Below are 24,131 nucleotides of genomic sequence, written 5' to 3'. Positions count from 1 at the left end.
AAATTAAAGCCAATTCTAACTGATTTTCTTTTTTTTAAGTCCAAACTAATCTCCAAAATATGTAAAGAATTGTGTAACTTTACCATTTAAATGTCCACATGTTAATCATGATTGATTTAAAAAAATGAATATAAGGTTTACATATTTACATATTTCTAGGGGGAAGCTTATAAACCGTATTAAAATAACTCTCATTTGGAAAACAAGTTCTCCTAACAGGATAACTCCTAACAAGATCAAACTTGTGACTATTTAGATTTATATTAGGTATACTAAAAAAATTAGCAATTCTTCGTTGGTTTAAGAAATGGTGCAACACGAGAATTTTCTGGGAAATCACTGATTCTAATATTATTCTTGCCCTTTAATTGCAGAGTTTTTCTGAAATAATAATGCATAATTAGTGTTGGTATGATCACCCTAATTATGATTGAATTCACAATTTTGAAAACTCGAGAAACTTAGCTACAATCTCCAATATATGAGTATTTCAACCTAGATGGAAATGCTAGAAAAATCTAAGAAAACCAGACTCCTAAAAAATGTTCACATAGTTACATCCATTTCTTTTCAAAGTATGATAGTTTGAAAACTATGAAAATTCTAGAAAGTTTTAAGAAAACTATAGTCCTAAAAATGTGGATAACTTATAAATGGCCATATAATATAAGTGTTTCAAAATCACAACAACTCAAATAAAACAAAATAAAAGCAAAGCCTCGAATCAAATGTTATACCAAAAAAAAAAAAAAGAAACATGTGAGCTTTTGAGATGTGATTAAACGTAAAAACAGTCACGATCCTCTACATGACGACCTCCATGATCCGCATCACAAGACATAGCGGAAGACTTATTAAAGAACTCTATGCAATCTGCGATAGCTTCATTGTAGTGTACGTGAGAGGAATAGTAAGAACTACTGCAGGATATCTTCGGCGGCTCAAACCTCTCTCCCTCGCCGGAGTTCTTATGTCGGCGGGAGGAGCAAGGAAGAGTGAAGTCGATGAGCCTCATGAGAATCTTTCGGAACTTGTGGAAGAGCTTCATGATGATGATCCTTTATAAAAACCGATCTTGTAAGAAGGATCTTGTAGGTTTGTCTATATGAATGGAGAAGGCTATAGTTCGTACGTTGATGTTTTTGATAGTTTAATCAAGATAGGCATTCATTTTTCTTATAAAATAAGTCCCAAGTAAATTTGTAATGATTCATCAAGGAGGAAAACATGGAAGAAGAGAGTGTTTCAATGATTAAACCACCAAAGAATTTCTTGAGATGTGTTTATCCTTTGAACATATGTAGGGTCCATCTTAACTATCAAAGCTCTTAATCCAATTTAATTGTTTCGATGTGTATTTAAAAGACTGGAGGTTTTGCTAGCTATAAAACCTTCAGTGACTTTAAAAAGTCAAATAAAATGACATGTGGTTGAACTGATGCCATAGTTACCACCAAAATATAACGTTAACAGTCTTGTTCAACAAAAAAAATCTGCAAACTATAGTGTCACTTCTCTTTCTCTATTTTCATTCATTTGATCTATATAAAGAAAAACACGAACCAAGAACTGATCAATTTACGTATGATTAATCATAGGTTAATTTTGCGCTATAAGTAATGCATAATTAAAGCTGTAATTAGTGATTACATTCAGACAGAATTTGGTGGTCCTGCATTTAAACTTTGACCTAGTTTTAGGGCACAATATATTTTGGGACCAGTAAGCAAACGTTAGCTTCAAAAACATTATTTGTAGAACAAAACAAGAGTTTGATCTAAACAAAAACAAAAGTACATTTAAAAAGGCAGATAATGAGGAAATAAATTAGAGCGGAGGAGACATGGAGAGAACATATATGAATTAGGATCCTTATTATAATTTTAAGGTTTTATGACGGTTATGATTGTGTCTTGTGCTTTGTTCTTCCTTAAAGTTAAAACTAAACCACCTCGATAACTCTTAAATAACTCAATAATTTATTAATTTCACATAAATTTAATTATATCAAAGAATTCAATAAGATGTTTACTTTTGATGAGTGGATTTAGTGCTGCATATAGGGAAACGTTCTTTTAAGGAAGAAGAATAAAAGACTATTGGGTCTAGATCAGTTGGTTTATAATTCAATTGGTGTACCTTTCAGCCCAAAGTTTTTCAACAGGGTAAGTGTAACAACTAATTTCTGAAAAGCCCTTTAATGTTTTCTCATGTTTAATAGATTAGATTATATTTTACTTAGCGGAAAAGCATATTACAGGAAGCTAAGAACATGATTAAACCGGGATTTTTATGATGGAGTTTTTAGCAGAAGTTAAGAAACTGTTTCTTAACTTCCGCTAAGAGCATCTCCAATGGTGTTACCACCATTAGAGTCCTTAGCATTATTAAACTATTTTTTTTAAAAAAAATTTTTGTTTGAATAGTTAAAGACTCTAATCAAAATTGTATGTCCAATGGTGTTCTCCAATTTGGAGTTCTTAGGAATTAAAAAATATTAAATTTTAAAACATGTGAAATTAAAATTTTTATTTATTACATGATTAATATAAAGATACAATAATTATTAATCTTCATCACCAAATTTGTTCCAAATATTTTCAATTAAATCATTTTTCAATTGTTCATGTATACGCCTATCGCGAACATGATTCCGAATGCCAAGCATATTACCGAGATTTGTAGGCATGTCGATACTATAATCCACCCGTGAACTTCTGGTTACGTCTCCTTCTTCAAATTCAGATGTATCGTACTGAGTGTATCCATCTCGTTTATTTTCGACTATCATATTGCGTAGTATGATACATGCTCTTATAATCTTCCATATATTTTCCTTGTCCCATGAAAGAGCCGGGTTTTTCAAAATCGCAAATCGAGCTTGCAATACTCCGAAAACCCGCTCCACCGACCCAATGGCACGATGCCACGTCTCTAAGGACCAAATCCTTATAATCCTTAATTAAGGACCAATCCTTAGCTAACGTAGGTTTTATAATATTATTGTATTCATATTAACCTAGGATTTTGTGCTAAGGACTCGTGATAAACATATGTTGCGGATGCTCTAAAAACTCCACTCTGAAAACCCCGGGTTAATCATGGTCTAAGGCCAATTTGACGTTTGTTGCTTAATACATGTATCCGTCTCAGTCTAAATCCCAAGCTACCTCTCACGCAAGCCATATATTTGACTATTTATATAAAATAACAGAAGCAAACATTCTAATAGAAAAAAGTACTGAAACAAAAATAGAATCAATTACTTTAAAATGCACATATTCAGCTGAAAAAGTTTGTACAAAACAAAATCTTGTTATGTACCTAACGTGTTTACCATATCAAACATGTTTGGATTATCTTTAAATTAGATAGTAACATAACCGACGCTTGTATCTCTAGATTTGCGATGCACAATCGAGTCTCAACTAGCGACAGAGTGGTTAAGTGGAACTCAGGAGCTGGAGTGTTCAGGTGTTCTATCCAACAACCTAATAGAAACGTCAATGCCGTAGCTTAAATGCTGCCAACTTGGAGTCAAAGTTAATTGGGCTGGAGTTTCATTATAGACCAGTACATAATGAGAGTTTGGGCTGCCGTATGTCGCTGATTTCGTTTGCAACCTCAGAGCAAACGAGTTATATTACTGACTTTTCACCAAATAAACAAATGTAGCAGCTTCTGACAACGAGGAAAGTTCCAATGTCTGTAGCGTGCAAACCCTTTACTAAATATGGGTTAATTTTGAACTTATCTGAGTAATACTGTCTTTCTTTAAGTGAAAAAACAGCTTTGCATGGTTATCTAAAACAAATCAGCTTTCCCTAAAATCTAAATATAAGCAAAAGAACTTGGGAGAATAAAACAATATTTACTGAGTACGCATGTGGTAGCAATTATATCACTCTCTGCCACTTCCCACACTATTTGATGCCCACCCAGTGGGACACCTCCATGATAAAGTTACTGTGGTTAAAAAAAAACTACATTTCCGAGTTAAAATCCCAAACCGAAAAGAAACAACAACAAAAAAGCCATGACTAAAATTACACAATAACTTCTTCGCTGATCATAACCATGAGTTATTGGCTCACTCTACTAATGTTTTTTTTCCTAAACTAATCATGAATTTAATGATAATCATTAGCTTGGATTCCTATTTACACTTCATCGTAAATAACCAATAAAAAGTTGGGCAGGTTAAGATCTGATATTTTGATTAACCTAATCTCCCTGCAATATTGAAAAGTTAGAAGCAGTAGCACACTACAAGAAAAAAAAAACATTATTTCTGACGTTAAATATTACAATTATTTCTGACGTTAAATATTACAAACTCAAGATTCTAAAACTTTGTAAATAACCACGAAGCAAGGTAATATAGCTCTTGGGTTATAAACCACCAGCTCCTCCAAGTTAGAATAAACTCCGGCGTTGACCGCCACAGAGTCAAACACACCGCCGCTCGTAGAAGCTCCAACCGTCGAGTTATCTTCCACCGGAGCCTTCTTCTCCTCAACCGTAGAATCTGCCGGTAAATCGACGCGCTTAACTCTCCCAGCGATCACACGACACACAAGCATCACTCTTCTCGCATCATCGCTACACCTCAGCAAATCATCAGCTCTTCCGCTGCTCGCCGTCGTCCTCACACCGCCGCTCGAATTTGCGGCGGCGGTGACTCCCCCGGCACCGGATTTTCCTTGGAACCCGTGGCGAATCACGTTGCAGACGCCGCAGTTGGGGAGATTAGAGCAGAGAGAGGACGAGCCACGAGATCCGAGAGAGCAAGTCAGAGTGGTGCAGTGGAAGCGGAGAAGCTCGTTGCCGTCAGCAGCACAACGAGCGTCTTTTCTTGCGGTTTGAAGGGCACGCGCCTTCACTGCGTCTCGACAATCTTCGAACCGTTGGATCGTGCGTTGAGTGTTGTGTACTTTTAATATCCGTTCGATCTTACAGATTGGACTGTCCTTTTTAAGCCAGCTTGACTTGAATATGATCTCCACTATGTTTCGACCCGAATCTTCCGGACCTAACTCAGAAACTGCAATCAAACGACAACGTTTAAATCAGGGAAGATTTTAGTACGGTTTGTCAGGTGAAGGTTTTAATTCTTGTACTAACGAGTAGAAATATGACACGTAATAATATCAAGTGACATTAAATTTAGTTTCGAACTGTGTTACAGCTGTTCATGTTTTATAGTACGAATGGTCCCATCCCACCGAAATGTTTCCGAGCAAAAATGACAGGCATGGAAACTATAGAATGTATTGTTTCTCCATTAATATTCCTCTTCTATTTTGTATTTTTCTTTGAGATGCAGTTTATGTGAATTTTAATATAATTACAAACTTTAGCCTAATGCCAAATGTTCCTAGTTTTATTTGGTAGATATTATCACCGACAATAACATTGAGATCTTGATTCCTTTAAAAAATGAGTATATGCTATAACAAGAAGACATATTCGTTTTACACCAAAAAAAGAAGACATATTCGTTAATTATTGCTTAATAATTATGGTAAATCCTAGTGTTTATTAACCAAAAACATGTGTGCATAATGCTAATAATTCAATGAATACTAAACAAGTAAAGGTTTAATCATCATCCATCACTATGGACTAAGATCTTAAACAAATTTTTAGTTCTACAAAATATACTTTGCTTTACCAAGCAAATTGCATTTGTAAAATATCACCACATGAATAAAAAGGTCTTCTTAATACTAGGGTTAACTTTAGTAACGTGACTATACACATAAGAAAGTTAATATTGTAGCTAGAGCCTAACTAAATAGTACCTTTAACTAAGTGATAAAGTCTAAAACTAAAGAACAAATAAATAAAAAAGCATTACCTGCGTGACGAACCGCTTGATGAAGCTCTAAGCTTTCAAGCTTTGGAAAAACTTCTCCACATTGGGAACAAGCACAAACCCTAGGCGAAATTGGATACCTAAAATTCCAAAAATTAATAAAATGAAAATATACAAAAATATAACTACAGTTAATAATTTTATTTTGTGTGGTTCATTACCTGCTAGGGTCAACTATCATGTGACATTCGTAACAACCAGAGAGTTTACGGAACTGCATGGCTCTGAACGACGTCGTTGAGGAGGACGTGTAACTTCCGCTGGCGTTAGATCTAGTTGAGCCAGACGTTAGAGACCGAGATGAAGAGCCGTGTTGACCGGGTTTCCGAGTCAGAAGACGAGTCTCCGAGTCAGGAGTAGCCGATTTAGCTACGTCCGGAGAGTTGTCTGCTCTGTGAACCACACGAGTGTTGCCGTGAGCCACGTCTCGGAAACTGCAGATGGAGCTGCACGACGAGCTGAGTTTGGAAGGTGATAAGTTAGCCGCCGTGGACGGAGCAGGCTGAGAGTTCTTGGATGGGTCGTGAACTCTTGACCCTTCGATTTGTTTGCAAGTCAACAGGTTCTTGATTTGGTCCCATGAAGACGGTTGCTTCTGAGGTGCTGCTGCTTTCTGCTTTTGAGGTTTGTGTGGTTTCTGCGGTTTATGCGGTTGCTCGGTGTGATTCTCGCGTTTCTTGCGTTTGCTAGGCGGCGGAGTATGTTTTGGAGGTTCTGCGCTTTCCGGCAAGATAGTTAGTAAAGCCATTGGAGCTGAGAGAGAAGCTCTTGAGAATGTGAGAGTTTCTTTTTGGTTCTTTAATTATAAGCTTTTTATTTTGGTGTTGAAATCGAAGATGGATCCAAGATGGGATAATAAGGAGGGAAGACTAAAGTGGTGGGCTCTATCTTTCTTTAATTCTTTATTTACTGTTTTACTTTCTTACCCTTCATTCATTTTTAATTATAAGCTTTTAATTGCAATATAGTGTACTATAACCTATATTCAGATATCTTATTTTGTCAGAGAAAAAAATCTTTCTAATTAATTTTGGCATCTGGTTGCTGCTTTGTTAGTTGTAGTGCAATTAATTCTGTATTTTCCTCAGGAACAGTATTTAATATCCATTTTTGAGTTCTGAATTGCTTTTTTTTATGATAAGAAATTAGTTAGAAGAACTTGAAATTAAGTCTTTTTGGACGAGCTTGGTTGGCTTGTATGTACTTTAACAGCTAACTGCTTCTGTACGTATGTAATTTTCCATTACAGTTTGACCTTCTTAAGGGCTGACTTGGTTGACGTGATAAAGCTAGCATTAGTCGAAATGCAACGAAAGAAATGCGACACAAGCAACTCTTTGCTATTTATTTGTTTGGTAATTGGTATTATACTTTGTTTTTCTGATTTAATTATGTTTATATAAATTATTTTAAAATTTTGGAGGTTCGGCGCATATAAGCTAGGAAAAAAAATGATTATAGTACATCAAATATATAGTAATAATCCTGCTAAAATAATGTTTCCAACGTATGGACAAAACAATTGTTTAAATAGATCAAGATTACACGTTAAACAACAGACAAGGTCTTTGGAAACTTCGTATTTGGAACTGTGATTACGAATTTCAAATGTTCTATTTGTCTCGGATTGAAGTTTTCAATGACTTTAGTTTTTTAATCTCCTATATATAAATTCTGCTAATTTTATTCTACTTGTATGTATTTTGTGTTAGATTCAGTATCTCTATAAGTATCTATAGTTGGAAAATGTTTTCTTTCGTGTTAATAAGAATTTGATTTCGGACAAGATACCTAAGGGTGTCAGAAATTAATTTCACTACAGTAAATAGTGGTGGAGTTACACTTGAAGTTAGTGTAAGAAGTATGGGACAATGCATTTACTAATAGTATGATACAAAATTAATGCGCCAAAATAAAAGAATATTATAGCATTAATTCACAATCACAACACAATGTAACTCAGCTTGCTTATTTTCAGGTTGTGACATTAATTACAATTAAACCCACCACAATAATCTGAGTAATTTGTATTAATCATTCATCAAAACCATAAAGTAAATTAATCATAAGGGTTAGAATTGACCGTTGACCGGATGTAAAAATCGAAGACCTTCACATTCGCCGCAATATTTGGATTTACCCACGCAGTCGATTTGGCCTTCCCACTTGTCGTATTCCACATTTGTCCCTCTCTTTTGCATCCACTCTAATAACCATAGTTGTACAATTCATAAGAGATCATTTATAAAGTCTTTTCATTTAATTTTGTAAATAATTACATTTTATAATTTATATAGCATTATAGGTATCATTTTGACAAAGAAAAGTCGCGCGGGGTCTTTGAGAATGTGTTTGTATGTTAACAAGTTTGAAATTCAAAACCAATTGTTACGTACGCATAACATTTAAATATTATTGTTACTCCGGTGACAATGGAATTTATTGGACTGACAGAAAATTTACTCCACCTGCATGCATGTTAAAGAAGAGTAAGAATCTCTAATAAGCACGTGGATGATCAGCATTAGTCTCTGGTTAGTAATTTTCCCCGTATATAACTTCAAAACTGATATAAATATTAGTATTACCCATCTTGTATTGCAGTAAAGAGAACTTCCAATTCCCAATTTGTATAACTTCAAGTGCTTTTAACTTCAAGTGCTTTTAACTTCAAGTATTAAATACAGAGCCACGAACGATATAAGATTTTTAAAACACCGACAGAGAGAGATAGAAAACTTCTCATGTACACAATATTTTTGAATATAGCTATCAATTATAGATCTTTTAATGAATTTCTTCAGTCTTTTTGTTATTTGCTAGATATTAGATTTTATGTGACAAACAAGAGGAGATATTTCTAGATACAAAATGTTTGTTTACACTCTTGATAATGTATTCTTTTACGATGATTTAAACTTCTAAAGTGCACGTGTGATTAGGGGTTTTAAAAGATTTGGCAACACGGTTCAAATAAAAGATAAAAAGCTGGAGACAAATGTGTCCCCATTTCGTATAATCATAAAGTTTATGAACCAAATCAAGCCCCGCAAGGGATCCCTTGAGTAACGTTTGTAATTGAATTACGTCTCCCACCCAAAAATATTGATCAAGATCCCTCATTTCAAAAATTTACAAACTATATCATCATGTTATAATATATAAATACTTTAGGTTTCAATCAACTTGATGTAATAGCATTTAAATTCATCATATATGTTAACATATTAACTTATTAAAAAACAAACTAAACAATAATGTGGTCGAACATTTTGTTTACCAATTTTCTAATAAAGTTCAAACATAACGTCTTTTGACGCTGTTAACTTTTTTAACTCGCTTTAAGTTTTGAAAAGCCTAAGCATGATACTAATACTTTAATGAAAGTCTACAGTTACAATCTATTTTGATACTAACAAACTTGTAACAACTGCATTATATTTCTTTTGCACACTCGTCAATCTATAATCAAGTAACTTGTTGGAAATTAGATGTGAGAAAACGAGACCGGTCTTGGAACTGACTACCTAAAAGTTCTCTCATTATTTGTTGTGTTGCTCAGAGAGAATAAAAAAAAGAGTGGTGAAATATAAGATGTTCTTGCTGACACTCTTTTAGTTTCACACTGAATCGAATCATACAACAAACTTCATATCATCAGTTAATGCGATTGATTGAGAAGATAAGATATACAATAACTTCTATTCAAAATGGTCCCTAACTCTTAATAGTGGATTCACCGATCATTCGTTTGCTTCTTAGATTATTGGTCTCTCGACAACTCACTGTTTTTGGGACTTTCTTTACATGTTACATCAAATTAATTTGGTTACTGTACGTACATTACAGTATGAAATATCTCTAGAAAATTATGTAAATATTGATGTTGTTTAACCATGTAATGATGGTACGTCACAACTTGTAACCCTGTGGTCCTATGGTGTGTATCGTTTTTTACTTTAAGCACTTTCATTCTTTACATTTACTTTGTACAGTTTTAAAATAAAGATCGACCATGGAAACATGAACGGGCTGGTGATTGGGCCTATATTGGGTGTGTGGAGAAGGATTTATGTTTAGGCCATAATGCTAAACCAACTTCAATAAAGGGTTCCATTATTTCCTAAGCACCATGTTTATCCTTGATTATAATTGGGTTTCTTAACGCAAGAGCTCCACCTAAACCTTTAAAACCGATCACAAAAGTAAGCAAATAAGGATCAATCTTTCTCTGTTTCTTTGACTGTTCGCGGACCCCATGTAGTGACCCGCGATTGATTCAGCTTTTAATTATTTTTTTGTTTGAAAAAAAACTTATCTATGGTTCCGTGCCTGCGTTGAACATGCTTACATCTGAAATATGAAGCTTGCACGAACCACATATGATTTTTAAATGATTCTTTATTTATGTTTTGATATTATTTAGTCCTATTAAATATTAATAAAACAAAGTAAGGCACAAAGTTGTATTGAAAACCATGTGTGTTTGCCCAATACTTTCCCACCTAAGTCAGCCTTTTAGTCTTTCTTCGTGGATGACTCTGTCTCAGGTACTGTGTCTTTGTTTTGTGTCATCTTCAGAGTTGGATCACCAAGTTCAGGTGGTATTATCTCTTTCCCTTCCTGTCAACAAACAGAAAAGTTGATTACCGTAACTCAGAACAGTAAAAAGGTTTAAAAAAAATGAGACGTAGAGGTGAAGGAACTAAATTAGCATAATTAGTACCTTAGACTGACGTTTGGGTGATGATTGTTCAGCAATATACTGCAATATCTCAAAGAATCTTGTATGTCCATGATTGATTGCTTTGTGGAGATATATCATTGCCATATCTCCAGCTCTGGTCTTTACTTCCGTCAGGCTGCGGTCAATTTCATTTTCATGCTTTGAGACATATGGCTTGAAGAAAGAGTCGTAAACGTATGTAGTTCCCTGAAATTAGAAAGTACATAAGTCCAGTAAAATCAAAGAGATATTATTTCTCTCTAAGTATATATATCTCAAAAGGCTTTTACTTTGGTTTTTGGGAACCAGAGGTAAATAAAGAAAGCCAGCTTTGCTTCACTGTACATCGGCAGCCTACATACAAGATGGTAAAAAAGAAATAAGAAGACACCATAAAGCAACTCTTACCAAAAAAAAGCTTACCAGGAAACAAGAGTATCACCAACTCTTTCAAAGATTGTCAAAGCAGCTACAAGAATCCTGCAAGATACAATAACGTAAACCTCAAGGTACTAAGACAGAAAAAAGAAATACACTATGATGATCATAACTATATACCAATATTGGCACCAGAACTGGAGCTGTTGAATCTCAGGCTTGTTCTGTTCGACCGTTTTGAAACACTCATAAGCAGGATATGCATATCCAAACACCATCCTGTCAACCGTTAAAACATTCACTACCGTGTTCTAAGAAACCTAAAAAGCAAAGATCAGGGTTTTTAAAGAAATTATAACATACAGAAGGCCTCTTGTAAGAAACGATCCAATCATTGTAGCCACCCTGGTAATAATAAAAATATTAGAAAAAAAAAAGAAACTGCTGATCAACGTTACGTTATCGACTAGTGCATAGTTTGATGACTAAAACATATCATATATATGATGTCTTATTGTCTAAGTTCATAGACGAAGAAGCCCCACATATACAAGTACAACATATAACATTCACTACCGAACACAACTCGTGAAAACATATGGAGAAGCAAGAGTTTAAACGGTTGATCAATTAACTTACCTTATGTGAGAAAAACGTCAAGAATGATTTGGAGATCGACACTCGGAACGAACTTTGTGAACGGCGACGTTTGCGTTTCTAAGCGTTGGAATTGTTGAAAGCGAGAAGGGGAAGGGGAGTTATGATAAGGACAACAAAAACTAAAGTATAGAGAAAGGGCAGAGTTAAAAGCAAACGGTTGCGTTTCGTATCGATCGTGACTTGCGAATCCTTTTTTCCAAAAATATATTTTGTTCTCTACTTGTAACTTGTAAGTTGATACTTGAAAAAGTACCCGGTTTATCTTCCAACCGTTGGTTTAGCATTTCTCGACGGTTACGATCTTCTACAATTTTTGAGCGGGTGGGTGTGTACCGGATAAGGCGATGATTAAAAAGGATAAAAATCTCTAAAATTGAATAAAGCCACGTGGACAAATCTTAGCCGCAGTGAGTAATCTAGTGGCTGAGATCAACCCAAAGCCACTGGTTCTTCTTCTTCCTCCTCTCATCTTTGCGCGCGTAGCTTCTTCTTCTTCACACCATCGAAAAATGCCAGTATCATCTCCGTCTCCGCTTCGCCTTCAATCTCCGTTCATCCACCGTCCAATCAATGCCACTCCGTCTTCTTCCCGTTCACTCTCCGCGAGGAATCTCCGTTCGCCGTCGACGTCGTCTTATCCGCGAATCAAATCAGAAGTCGACACGAACACGGTTAGATCCTTATCGCCTGCGCTATATCAGATTTGGTCTCACACTGAGATGATCGAATTTTGGTTTTCGTTATAGGTAATCGCAATCTCCGTAGGCGTGGCGAGCGTCGCACTGGGAATCGGAATCCCTGTGTTCTACGAGACGCAGATCGATAACGCCGTGAGTCTTCACGTTCTCTCCTCAGTGTTCATCCATAGCTAGGTTTAGTTAAGCACTTAAGCTTATGCTTGTGAGTGAGTGCATTGGGTGTGAAATGAAGTTTAACAGTGTTTAGTGTTTGATCTTTTTACATAGGCTAAGAGAGAGAACACTCAGCCTTGTTTTCCTTGCAATGGCACTGGAGCTCGTATGTGAATCTATATCTCTCTCTCTTTCAAGAGGCAACCTGTTTGTGATGTTTATAAGCTACATTGTGTGTTCTTGATGATGGGAGCAGAGAAGTGCAGGTTGTGTGTGGGAAGTGGGAACGTGACGGTGGAGCTTGGTGGAGGAGAGAAGGAAGTGTCGACCTGTATTAACTGCGATGGTGTTGGTTCCTTGACTTGCACTACTTGTCAAGGCTCTGGTGTTCAACCTCGATACCTTGACCGAAGGTACACGATTATCATTGTGAATCAGAAGCCAACTCTTTTTTTCTTTCTTTGTTGCGCATTGTATTGATACTAACACACACCTCTTCTTCTTCTGGTCAGGGAGTTCAAGGATGATGACTAGATATCTTTGCACCTGATTACGATATGAAAAGACTCTTCTCCTCCCCCCATCTCATAGTTATTCATTGTGTACAATACTGTATTTTTTTGTTCATCAAATGTGTAAGAAATCATGACCTTGTAACAGTCGAAGGAGTACTTTTACTGCACTTGAAGTTGCAACCATGTCAAGCCGTAACTTGTTAGCTTTAAGAGAGAGATAAAAGTCTCTCTCTAAGGACCAGGATTCTCAAAAAGGTCTAAAGCTGCTAAGCAAACACCTTCATCCACATTCCAAGTCTAGTTAGTGCATTGATGCAGTTTTGTGATACTAGCCTGGCATCTTCCCTTTTCAAATCAGCCATCCTTGACCTTGGAGCAGGCAGCTAAAAGCTTGTCGAATGACGCTGTCCATCTCTTTCTGGATGGTCGCTTTTGCTTTGGTAGTTGTTGATCACCTTCAGTATCCATCATCATCATCATCTGGGATTCAAATACAAGACAAGAGTCTTTACACCAGACAGTGATTAAGAAAATGACGTACCACCACTTTTTTTTTGGAACATATAAAAAAATGACATTACAATACCGAAACAGGCTCAGGAAATGCAAATTTCCAACGGAGCCCTACTTTTTTGGTCCTATGCAGGCTTAGTAAATTTTGTTTCTAATCCAATAACAATTTTTCTTATTAATAAATACTGAACAAGATTTTTGTAAACCCATTAAAAATAGCAGCTTTTCTTTGTTATCATCAACTCACTCTAACACTGAACAAGATTTTTTTTTTAAAAAAAAATCATGTGATACTAATGAATTAATGTGACTAAATTGTAATAAATTTGTTGACAAAAAAAATTGTAATAAATTAAGTCCCATATAGGCCCAGTAATTACAATGTAACAGAAAAAAAAAGAGAAGTATAAAAAGGAGGGAAAACAGATCTGAAACAAGCCCCCGCTTGATACTCCACCGACAAAACAACCACCACTGGGTTTGAAGTAGTGACAGTGACATCTCTGATCTCTCGATCGATCTTGATCACAATTTCACATATACAAATCATCTCTCTCTGATCCCCAGATCTTGCGAGCTAGCTAATTCCTCCACTCCAATCGCCGTTACCCAGCTGCATTGAACCGGATCTAACCAATCTTTCTCTGGTGTAAGCATTTTGACTCCACCGACGCCAAAAAAAATGGGTGAGAAATCGAAGTCAAGAGGTTGTTTCGGTTGGTTCATAGCTCTCATCGTATTAGCCGCCGTAATCCTCGCCGTCGTCTACATGGTCAAATCCAAAATGAATAAATCCGACGACAACGACGACGACGAAGCTGGTCCCGTCCCCGGACCTCCCGGCGCCATCGATAAGAAATACGCCGACGCTCTCAAACTCGCCTTACAGTTCTTCGACATCCAGAAATGTACTAAAAACTCTCCTTTGCTTCCACGTTTTCTCAATTCTCCTGCAACCGCTAAGTTTCTTAATCTGAATCAATGTTCTAAAACTCGGTTTTACACTGCTTCGACGTCAAATCGGTTTAGCTTGGTTTAATTCAATCTAAATTGGTGTAAATCAAGTAACAATATTAGTATAAGTCTTTGTATTTGTTTGATTTTGTATATATAATTTTTATAGTTCTTAAAACAATTTTATAAACTTACAAAAATTAAAATATCTAATATATATTAGATAATTAAATAATTTGCGAAAGTATAATCCATGTTTAGATAATCAGCTTAATGGCTAGGTCTAATAATATTATCTAGCTATTTCTTGAACATTGATCTGAATTACTTTTTTGTTCCTAAATATAAGATGTTTTACCTTATTAAATTTTTTTTAAAAAATATTATTAAAATTATAAATTAAAAACAATTTAACCAGTTAAAAATTAAACAATTAAATTTGATTGGTTACACGGTTTTTGATAAAACTAAAACTACCTAGAAATATGAAAATATTTTACATATTAAAACATAAAAAATTTCTATACATTTTATATTTCCGAACGGAGAGAGTATTAATGAAGTTCCAACGGTAGTAATTCAAGAATTTTAGCCACTACTTCAGTCTCTAGTTGTTTTTTTTAAAAGCTGAATTTGATTGTTTTGGACGATGTAGCTGGCAAGTTGGTGAACAATACGATACCTTGGAGAGGAGACTCAGGTCTCAAAGACGGAAGCGAAGCCAATCTCGACCTCTCCAAAGGCTTATACGACGCGGGCGACCACATCAAGTTCGGTTTCCCTATGGCCTTCACCGCCACCGTCTTGTCGTGGTCCATCCTCGAGTACGCTGATCAAATGGACGCTGTCAACCTACTTGATCCCGCTAAAGACTCACTTAAATGGACCACCGACTACTTCATCAAAGCCCATCCTTCTGATAACGTGCTCTACATCCAGGTGGGAGATCCGGAGGTGGATCATCCCTGCTGGGAGAGACCAGAGACCATGAAAGGGAAGAGACCGGTCATCAAGATCGATGCAGACACTCCGGGGACCGAGGTCGCTGCGGAGACCGCTGCGGCCATGGCTTCTGCCTCTTTGGTGTTCAAAGATAGTGACCCTCAGTACTCGGCCACGCTTCTTAAACACGCGAGGCAGTTGTTTGAGTTCGCTGATTCCAAAAGAGGCTTGTACAGTGTGAACGTACCTGAGGTTCAGAAGTTTTATAACTCCACGGGGTACGGTGACGAGCTGCTATGGGCGGCTAGCTGGTTGTACCACGCGACGGAGGAGAAAACTTATCTGGACTATGTCAGTAAACATGGAAACGAGTTTGCTCGTTTTGGTAACCCGACTTGGTTCAGTTGGGACGACAAGCTTGCAGGAACACAGGTACTATTATCAAGGTTACTCTTCTTTAAGAAAGATTTATCAGGAAGCAAGGCACTTGCAAGTTACAGAGGTACAGCTAAAGCTGTCATGTGCGGTCTTCTACCAAAATCTCCAACAGCTACTACTAGTAGATCAAACAGTGGTCTTGTATTGGTCAGTGACTGGAACCCGCTGCAACAATCCGTTTCAGCAGCGTTCTTGGCCTCACTGTTCAGTGATTACATGCTCACTTCACGTATCCATAAGATATCTTGCAACGGGAAGATCTTTAAAGCAACAGAGCTCAGAGATTTCGCCAAATCACAGGTAACAACGACTTAATACTCTCTCCCAGACGTAGTTTGAGTTTTTTTTTCAGGCTAATTAAGAAAATGGTTATATGTTCAGTTTTGCCTTTATTTAACTATTAGAATTTTATTGTTTTATTTTTTTTTCTTAATTTATGTAGAGATAGAAAAAAAAGATAAAATTGTTTCGAAATATTAAAATAACACCGATTAACCGGGGCATCTAGCTCTGGTGGTAAAGTGTTCACAGCTGTGAGTACCGCCACCTGGATTCGATTCCCGGCCACTGCGAAATTTAACATTCGGGCCGCAGCGACACAGATTAGTCCCTTGGGCCTGGGAAGCCTTTGGGGAAACTGTGTATAATTCAAAAAATTCTTTCAAAAAAAATAAAATAACACTGATTTTATAACGAAAATTTTATTACAGGGAGAAGAATAAAAGTCTTACTATATATAGTTTCTTTTGTTCAAGGCTGATTACATATTGGGGAAGAACTCGATGGGAATGAGCTTCGTGGTTGGTTATGGGGACAAGTACCCAGAGTTCATCCATCACAGAGGCGCTTCGATACCTGCAGATGCAACCACAGGGTGCTTAGATGGGTTCAAGTACTTTAACTCGACCAAACCAAACCCAAACATAGCGTATGGTGCACTCGTGGGTGGGCCTTACTTGAACGAGACGTTCAGCGACTCAAGAGAGAATGTGAGGCAGAACGAGCCAACGACTTATAACAATGCCTTACTCGTTGGTCTCTTGTCTAGCCTTGTCACTACCTCTTCTGCTCTACAGTCTTTGAAGTGAGCCATCATATCCTTTGTTAAAATCACACAAATTGCTTCATTTTTTTTCTGTCCTGCTAATGCGTGTGTATTGCTTGATATGTTAATGAGTCTGTTGTTGTATTGTAAGTTTGTCCTCCCTTCCACATGCTTCAAACTTCCAACAATTTTCTAGAACCATAAAGCATAGAAAATTAACTTCAAAATCATTAATCCAAATAACCACACTGTTTAGTTTATTCAAAGATAAACAAATGTTTTTAAAACAAAGATACAATACAAATAAAAATAAAAATTGTTGCAAGCAAACTAATGTAACCCCCCACCCCACCTATAGTTTCCCTCAGCTGCTCTTATCTCACCTTTTAAACCAAAGAAACCAAGAGCAGGCTTTCAATTCTAAATGATACAACAAACCATATGAAAAAGAAGCTCAACACTACACCTGATATGATTCATACATTCTTAGCAGAAGAGAGAGAACGTCATTGTGTTTAATAACGACCACGATGATGACTCCCTCTGCGGTCGCCACCTTGCTGATGCTGACGGTGATGCTGCTGACCACCATACTCTCTTGGGTTATAATGCTCAGACCCACCTTCACCGTGCCCATGCTGCTCATATTGTTGATGATGGTGTTGGTTGTAACCACCAGAATAACCTCCTCCTCTGTTGTCACGGTGATGACCACCTCGTGACTGAACCGGGTAAGGATCCGACGGGAATCTCCCACTGGTTCCACGAGGCTGGTACCCACCTCTACTCTGATAAGCACCTTGTTGCTGAGCATAGCCTTGCACGCCAGGTGGAGGAGCCATATAGCCCCCACCATGCTGGTAAGGAACCGGTGGAACATACGGCTGCGGTGGTTGATTGTAGCCGTAACCAGGATGATGATGATGATGATGCTGAGAATGTGCATCTCCTCTTTGATACCTGTCCCGGTCTGTTCTCCTGTCTAAGCTGTTGGTGACTAGACGATGCGCTGCGTCTCCCACATGCCTCCCTTGATGATTACTATTATTATTATTGTTGTTATAATAATTATTATTGTGGTTATGCATCGGTCTCCTTCCATTGTCCTCATGCCACAGAGCAGGTGGGGGTTTCAAGTCACCTATGTTCACAATCTGAAAGACAGAGAGATAAAACCAACTTAAGCTACATATTAACCAATTTTGGGGGTTATAGACGATTTAATAAAGATTTCAATATTTTGGGAGCCTGAATTTTTTTTTTTAACAAATTTAGGAGTCTTTCTATGTATATATAATTTTTATAAAAAATTTGGAGGCTTGAGGCGAATGTTTTATCCGGCGGCTCTACCTAGTGATGTAACGTCACACAAAGGTGATGACATTAATAGACGAGAGATGTACCTTCTTGGGGAAGATGACACCTGGAGGAGGTCTGGTTATGTGTTCATGTGCATCCGGAAGTCTGTAAATGCAACAACTGAGAAACAAAGAAGATTATAAATTAGTTTTGAATGTTTTGAGCATGTTTTAAAAGCTAAGGTTTGGTGGTCTCACATGACTTGGTTGTCCAAGATGTCCTCCTTACCCTCCACTGGGGACCTAAACACAGGAGGGTGAGTCTCCCCTGAACAGGGAGTCAAGTAGCCGTTCATACCATCACTGCAAAGTAGTTCATATTTTTTTATTCACCATGGAGTCATTAAAATAAAAAGATAAAAGAGAGACATGTTTTAATTTGATTTACAAACCTGAGCTCAGGTCTGATCCTAGCCTTATAGTCTAGTCTCTCCCGTTCACTCAGTTGCCGACAATGGTTGTCAAGGGAAAAGATGAGTTCAGCAAGGCGATGAGACGTTGCGATGAATAGCATGTCACACATCATGCTGTTTCTACGCTTCTCTTCATCCTACAACATATTGAGAAAACAAAACATTCTTTTAAAAGTCACACATCTTGATCTGAAAAGAAAACATAAAAGACAGGTATTGGCACCATACCGTTAAAGTGAATTCCACTTCGGAAACAGCTTCCAGAAGGCGTTTTTCATCAATGAAAGGCAGCTTAGCAATACCCTTTGAGGAAAAAAAGTTACAAAACTTCAGATATAGTGATTGTGATTCCAATACAAGAGTGTGTAAGAGCTCAGGAAAGAAAGTGAGCTTACCTGCCAGGAATAACGCTTTCCATTCATATCAACTTCAAAATCTGAAAAGAAGAATAAAGAGAGATATACTTTTATAATTTGTTCCAACAATAAACATTGAGTGAGAAGAAAGAATATTTATGAGGGAAGGGAAAAACACATACCAGTTGGGTAAAAATCAATGATGGGTGAGTTGGGATCAGTCATCAAGGTCCTATAACGCTCTGGAAGAGCATGGGCACTGACCAAAAGAAGTAATACTTACTTATATACCGTTACAAAGGAGACAAGAATGTGGAAGTAAGAGAAAGAAAAAGGATTGTAGCCAAACCTTGCAGCTGGGAACACCCCAAGAAGTTGATTGAAAGGCTTAAACGGAGTTCCTAACTCAAACTTGATATCCAGCTCTTCCAGATCCTTCAGATCAGAAGCAAATGGTGCGTAATGGTAAGGATAAAACCTATAACATCAAAGTACAGAGGCATCAGCATAGATAGCATCAAGAAAGCAATCCAAAAAAAATATCTAAGAGTAGGAACTCAGAACTAACCACTGCCAAGAGCAAACACCTTCCATGTAGTAATGCATGACCCAACAAAGGCCTTCTGTGTACTTCAATACCTGCAAACAAAAGAATGTTTCACATATTAGAACCACCTCTCTAGGAATGGGAAGCAAAACATTATATCGTTCTCAAAAACTCACAACATCCTTTCGTAGTCTCTCCATCTCTTCAATGGTTGTAACTGAGAACTTCTCTTCATAATATCTCTCTCTCCATCCAGGTTCCCCTAGCTTCACCTGTGTATATATAAACCACATTCAGTAGTATTCAAGAGGTGAATCAAAGGGTAAATTAAAGAATCTAATCTAACCTTATCCTCTTCATGAGTATCTGAGTTGAAAGCATCAGATTTCTCACGGATCACCTCCTTGAGCTTTGTCTTCAACTCTTCTTTGTTCTCATTTTCCTGATTCAATAATACAAAAATTAAATGACCTTTCACTTAATACTGTCATCAACTTTCCAAAGTGACTAAGTTGAGAGAGAGGAATGCATACGTCAGGTTCAAGACTGTTCTCCACATCAACAATGGCAGCACCAATACTGGATCCTGAAGATAAGCGTCTAACTTTTGAAGGAGGAGGAGCAGACCTTCCTCTGCCATTAGACTGAAACGGTGAAGGCGCAGGAGCAGAAGCAAGTCGAGAGCCGCTAAATCTCTCAACCGGAACAAGAGACTCCGGTTGAACCGTCGGAGCTTCGTCATCCATTCTCTTTTTCCGAGCTTTATCTCCCTTTATTCTCTCCGCTTGCCTCTGATAATAAACCAGAACGATTAATACACACAGAACAAATTATATCAGATACTTAACAAGAGATTCAAATGATTGTACCTGATGTAACCTGGCTCTTTTCTGAAATATCTTATCTTCGAATGATCCTACAGCTTGAATAAACTGTTCCACTCTCTTCAAGTTTGGCTGGAGAGGATCAAAGTAAAAAAAAAAAAAGATAAAAGTCAAAACCATGTCACTTAAAGGTGAATTGAATTGAACATGTATCTGAGTAAGTACCTTGCACCCATCAGTTAGATAACCGTCCAGTGACCTGAACTCCTTCTTGTATACAGCCATTAGCAAGTTGATAGCTCCCTGGAAAAAAATGTTTCATTAAATAATATTTTCAAATGCTGACAAAGATATAAACACAAACCTCTCGAATCTCCAAGGTTGGCATATGAGGCAAGAAGTCGTTGCCAACAAAGAAACAAATGAAGATGAAATCATCAACAATGCGCTCCAGATCAATCTCGAACGGTGGGTTTGGAATCCTCATTTCAAACTCAAGGTATTCTCTTAGAATCCAGATATGAAGAAACTGGAATAAAAAGAAACATAGACATGAGAATTGACAATATTATTATCACACTTTAAAGACAGTAGTATCCTACGAACCTGATAAGGCTTTTTGACAAAACCATCGCCCTTCTCATCGAACTCTCCTGCCCTCTTCTTCGCTTTCCCTTCACAGTCTGAAGCCATGTGGCCCATCTGACCACACAAGAAGCATTTGTCCTGCTGGCCAGGAGTGAAGACTACCTAACTCATGGGGATGACATTTAAAGTTAGTTAAGAAGAAAGTATCACAAAACATCATTTTAACGTTAGTTAAGAGAAGGGTGTTGTATCACAAACCTCTCTAAGAATTGAGAAATGAACTTCATGGGTGGCCAAGCCCAACATAATCAGGTCAGCGTCCTGTCAATCAAAACAGGTCAAACTGAGAAAATGAACTAGCAAATAATGTCTCATAAATATTAATTTAGAAGATGAAGAAGACTCATACCAATCCGTACAAGCAATGGCGAGTGTTTGGGTCAAAACCAGGGAGGTTCCTTTGAAGACGAATGTATGACATGATCTTATGCTCCCCTTCACCTGGAACATTTGCGTCTGAGAGGATAACCTTTTCAGGTAAGAGCAAACATTAGTCACAAACTCAATCCAATTTCAAAATCTAATAACCATCACAAGTACCTTGATATTTTTCCAACCGGCATCATAGTTGAGTCTCATGTGCACATAATACTGCAGGGCGATAGACAGAACACCCATGAACTCTGTCCCAGGTGTGATAACGTTGGAATCAAACACTTGAGAGTCGATTTTAGGAGGGAGTCTTCTACCCTCCCTCTCAAACTCCTCTCTCAGCTTTTCTTCTTCAGCAGCCTGTAAGGATTAACAAACATCAACAAACAGAGAGATAGGAGACTCGTTGAATGGAATGAAGAAACAAATCAACAAACATGTCTGGATAAAAATTAAACAAAGAACTAAAAAAGATTGGTCTGGATGAGGAAACTACAAAGTAGAAACCCCAAGCCAGTATATGGGGGGGGGGGGGGGGGGGAGCATAGAAAGAGACATACAGCATCGGAAGCATCTTTAGCCGATCTAAACCGTCTAGATCGTTGTTGGTTCATTTTAGCTCTTGGAGCCACACCATCTAATACCACCCAATTCAAACATACATATATTACATACATACATGATTAACTAATTAACCTTTAAGCTCTCCAAACAAACAAAAAAGTCTCTCCACTTACCAATAGCCATATAGAGTAGCTTCCTCGGCCGTACCATCACGAAAAGCCTATCGATATAGTCAAACATACACTGAAACACCTCCTCAAAGGTTGTCGGCGAGGGCTGCAACCAAAACACAAGTCATTATAAGGACACACATAGCTACTCACACAGAGAGCAAACCATATACTGAATCAGTGAAACAGAATCAAAGTTTGAAGCTTTATTGTCTGGTTACAAACTCTAATTATCAACCAAATATCATTCTACACGAAGACACTAAACCCATATCAAATCGATGCTAAAGTTTGAAACTTTAATGTGAATTTGATTTAAGAAACTGAAAAAGTGAACAAAACTTACCCTGTCTTCGGGGTGGAAGCAAGGATGGATGATACCGTTCATGTCAAGGTAGAGATTATCGTATTCGAGATTGTTAGGGTTAGGTTTACTTGTATCCACCGGGATCTTGATGCCCTCGATTTCGACAGCCTCTTCCTCGACGACGTCAGACACTATCAGCGGATACTTCTCCGCTAGCCACCGGTAAAACGCCGGTACTCCCATTCTTCGACGATCTTTCGAAGATGTAATAAAAAATCTCCGGCGGCCACAAGGAGTAGAGAGAGAGACCTAAGCAGGAAGAGGAGAGAGAGAGAGTAATTAATCGAATCAACGGTGTTTGTCGACGGCGGGTAAGGTCACGTCACATAGAGATTAATATTAATTGTTTTTTGTTTTACCTATTTCCTTTTTTGGATGAAAGCAAACGGATATTTGACTGAGTCAAACTTATTTGGGCTTAAGACAAAACAGGCGTCATGATGTCTTAAAAGATAAAAAAACGTGATATTTGTTTGGGCTTTTGTATTCTGTTTAAAAAGTAATTCTCAAGCCCAATAGCCCATTTGTCTGTGTACAGGCGGGGACGAGTGGTGGTCCCATTCGGAGAGAAGCTGTCTTTTTAAAACCGAACCGACTCGATGGTTGGACCGGGTTCGACCATGAACCGGTTATATAGTCGGGTTGGTCTAGTAATTGGTTCGACCACTAAAACTATCAAAAATCTATAAACCAATAAAAACCACTAAAACTATCAAAAATCTATAAACCATCCATATAAACAAAAAACTAATTTATATTTATAATATTTTATGTTCAAAATTGATTAATATTTTAACTGTGCATCATATTTACTAATATTACTTTTATATTTACATACTAACAAAATATTATACCATATTATTGAACCAGGTTTGATCCGGTCGAACCATATTGAACCGTGACCCAAAATATTTCTGGTTCAGCTTCCGGTCCGGTTTTAAAAACACTGGAGAGAGGTTAAAAACGTCGAGACATCATGTTCTGACTGATGGTATCAGGCGTCAACAAGAAACAGGCTTGTAACAAAAAAAAAAACTTTGTTGCCGGGACTTGAACCCGGGACATCATGTTCTGACTGATGGTATCAGGCGTCAACAAAAAACAGGTTTGTAACCAAAAAAAACTCCGTTGCCGGGACTCGAACCCGGGTCTCTCGGGTGAGAGCCGAGTATCCTGACCAGCTAGACTACAACGGATTTGTGTTACTACCAATCGACATATCATATTAGACAATAGTCTTTGCCTATTGAGAAAACAAGAACACACTCAACAGAGTCTAGTACTTGATTAAACTAGTCTCTTTCGGCTTTATGTCTTCTTCTGGTGGTCCATCGATTCCGGCAGAAATTATGATACTACGATTAAAAGATCATTCGTTTTATAAAACTTTTTGTGAAGTTAGTGGTATATATATCTTTGTAATACTCTAAATTGTTCTTTTATGCTATTTATATACATCGACATTATCTTAAATTTCCCCCAGTCTGAGTGTGTTTAATGACTTCTGATCATTAGAAAACAAGAAACATTTAAAAACTAAAAATCAAAACTGCGAAGTACTCAGAATTTACGAAATAACCAGAAGTAGTCCATAGATTCGAACTCAGCCAGG

The 24,131-nt window shown here is 37.3% G+C and overlaps 6 protein-coding genes and 1 non-coding gene across 8 annotated transcripts; 2 read left to right on the top strand and 5 right to left on the bottom strand.

Annotated features, from left to right (window-relative positions):
- Window positions 1-166: 166 nt before the first annotated feature.
- On the bottom strand, window positions 167-1,059 carry BNAC06G36380D. The gene has a single exon (XM_048761466.1). The coding sequence runs from the start codon at window positions 1,046-1,048 to the stop codon at window positions 779-781; it is 270 nt and encodes an 89-aa protein (XP_048617423.1). The 5' UTR covers window positions 1,049-1,059; the 3' UTR covers window positions 167-778.
- A 3,214-nt stretch (window positions 1,060-4,273) lies between these two features.
- LOC106406379 lies at window positions 4,274-6,717 on the bottom strand. Its single transcript, XM_013847022.3, has 3 exons — window positions 6,040-6,717; window positions 5,861-5,958; window positions 4,274-5,044 (listed from the first exon to the last, which is right to left on the bottom strand). The coding sequence occupies exons 1-3, from the start codon at window positions 6,624-6,626 to the stop codon at window positions 4,338-4,340; spliced, it is 1,392 nt and encodes a 463-aa protein (XP_013702476.1). The 5' UTR covers window positions 6,627-6,717; the 3' UTR covers window positions 4,274-4,337.
- A 3,544-nt stretch (window positions 6,718-10,261) lies between these two features.
- On the bottom strand, window positions 10,262-11,760 carry LOC106404940 (putative HVA22-like protein g). The gene is made up of 7 exons (XM_013845580.3): window positions 11,622-11,760; window positions 11,346-11,387; window positions 11,163-11,261; window positions 11,028-11,084; window positions 10,895-10,958; window positions 10,605-10,811; window positions 10,262-10,501 (listed from the first exon to the last, which is right to left on the bottom strand). The coding sequence occupies exons 2-7, from the start codon at window positions 11,375-11,377 to the stop codon at window positions 10,397-10,399; spliced, it is 564 nt and encodes a 187-aa protein (XP_013701034.1). The 5' UTR covers window positions 11,378-11,387; window positions 11,622-11,760; the 3' UTR covers window positions 10,262-10,396.
- Window positions 11,761-12,051: 291 nt separating this feature from the next.
- Window positions 12,052-13,175, top strand: LOC106402518 (protein disulfide-isomerase LQY1, chloroplastic). The gene is made up of 5 exons (XM_013843271.3): window positions 12,052-12,313; window positions 12,389-12,472; window positions 12,608-12,659; window positions 12,750-12,906; window positions 13,006-13,175. Exons 1-5 carry the CDS (start codon window positions 12,152-12,154, stop codon window positions 13,025-13,027), a joined length of 477 nt encoding a protein of 158 aa, XP_013698725.1. The 5' UTR covers window positions 12,052-12,151; the 3' UTR covers window positions 13,028-13,175.
- A 762-nt stretch (window positions 13,176-13,937) lies between these two features.
- Window positions 13,938-17,062, top strand: LOC106405801 (endoglucanase 10). Its single transcript, XM_013846350.3, has 3 exons — window positions 13,938-14,429; window positions 15,131-16,155; window positions 16,611-17,062. The coding sequence occupies exons 1-3, from the start codon at window positions 14,204-14,206 to the stop codon at window positions 16,941-16,943; spliced, it is 1,584 nt and encodes a 527-aa protein (XP_013701804.1). The 5' UTR covers window positions 13,938-14,203; the 3' UTR covers window positions 16,944-17,062.
- A 53-nt stretch (window positions 17,063-17,115) lies between these two features.
- LOC106405800 (5'-3' exoribonuclease 3) lies at window positions 17,116-22,837 on the bottom strand. 2 transcript variants are annotated; one of them, XM_013846348.3, is made up of 22 exons: window positions 22,499-22,837; window positions 22,156-22,258; window positions 21,979-22,055; window positions 21,587-21,778; window positions 21,396-21,515; window positions 21,245-21,307; window positions 21,005-21,148; window positions 20,763-20,927; window positions 20,624-20,701; window positions 20,444-20,530; window positions 20,108-20,365; window positions 19,921-20,016; window positions 19,751-19,846; window positions 19,596-19,666; window positions 19,377-19,505; window positions 19,210-19,286; window positions 19,067-19,107; window positions 18,900-18,974; window positions 18,651-18,808; window positions 18,457-18,561; window positions 18,304-18,379; window positions 17,116-18,054 (listed from the first exon to the last, which is right to left on the bottom strand). In XM_013846348.3, exons 1-22 carry the CDS (start codon window positions 22,700-22,702, stop codon window positions 17,416-17,418), a joined length of 3,054 nt encoding a protein of 1,017 aa, XP_013701802.1. In that variant the 5' UTR covers window positions 22,703-22,837; the 3' UTR covers window positions 17,116-17,415. The 2 variants fall into 2 exon arrangements, with proteins under 2 accessions (XP_013701802.1, XP_013701803.1); XM_013846349.2 differs by lacking the exons at window positions 21,979-22,055; window positions 22,499-22,837.
- Window positions 22,838-23,642: 805 nt separating this feature from the next.
- Window positions 23,643-23,715, bottom strand: TRNAE-CUC. The gene has a single exon. It is a non-coding gene; the product is annotated as a tRNA-Glu (tRNA).
- Window positions 23,716-24,131: the final 416 nt, after the last annotated feature.

The sequence above is a fragment of the Brassica napus genome, chromosome C6 (assembly GCF_020379485.1).
Source record: "Brassica napus cultivar Da-Ae chromosome C6, Da-Ae, whole genome shotgun sequence".
NCBI lineage: Eukaryota > Viridiplantae > Streptophyta > Magnoliopsida > Brassicales > Brassicaceae > Brassica > Brassica napus.
The sequence above is the reverse complement of the archived record's forward strand: the minus strand, read 5'-3'. Positions and strand labels throughout refer to the sequence as shown.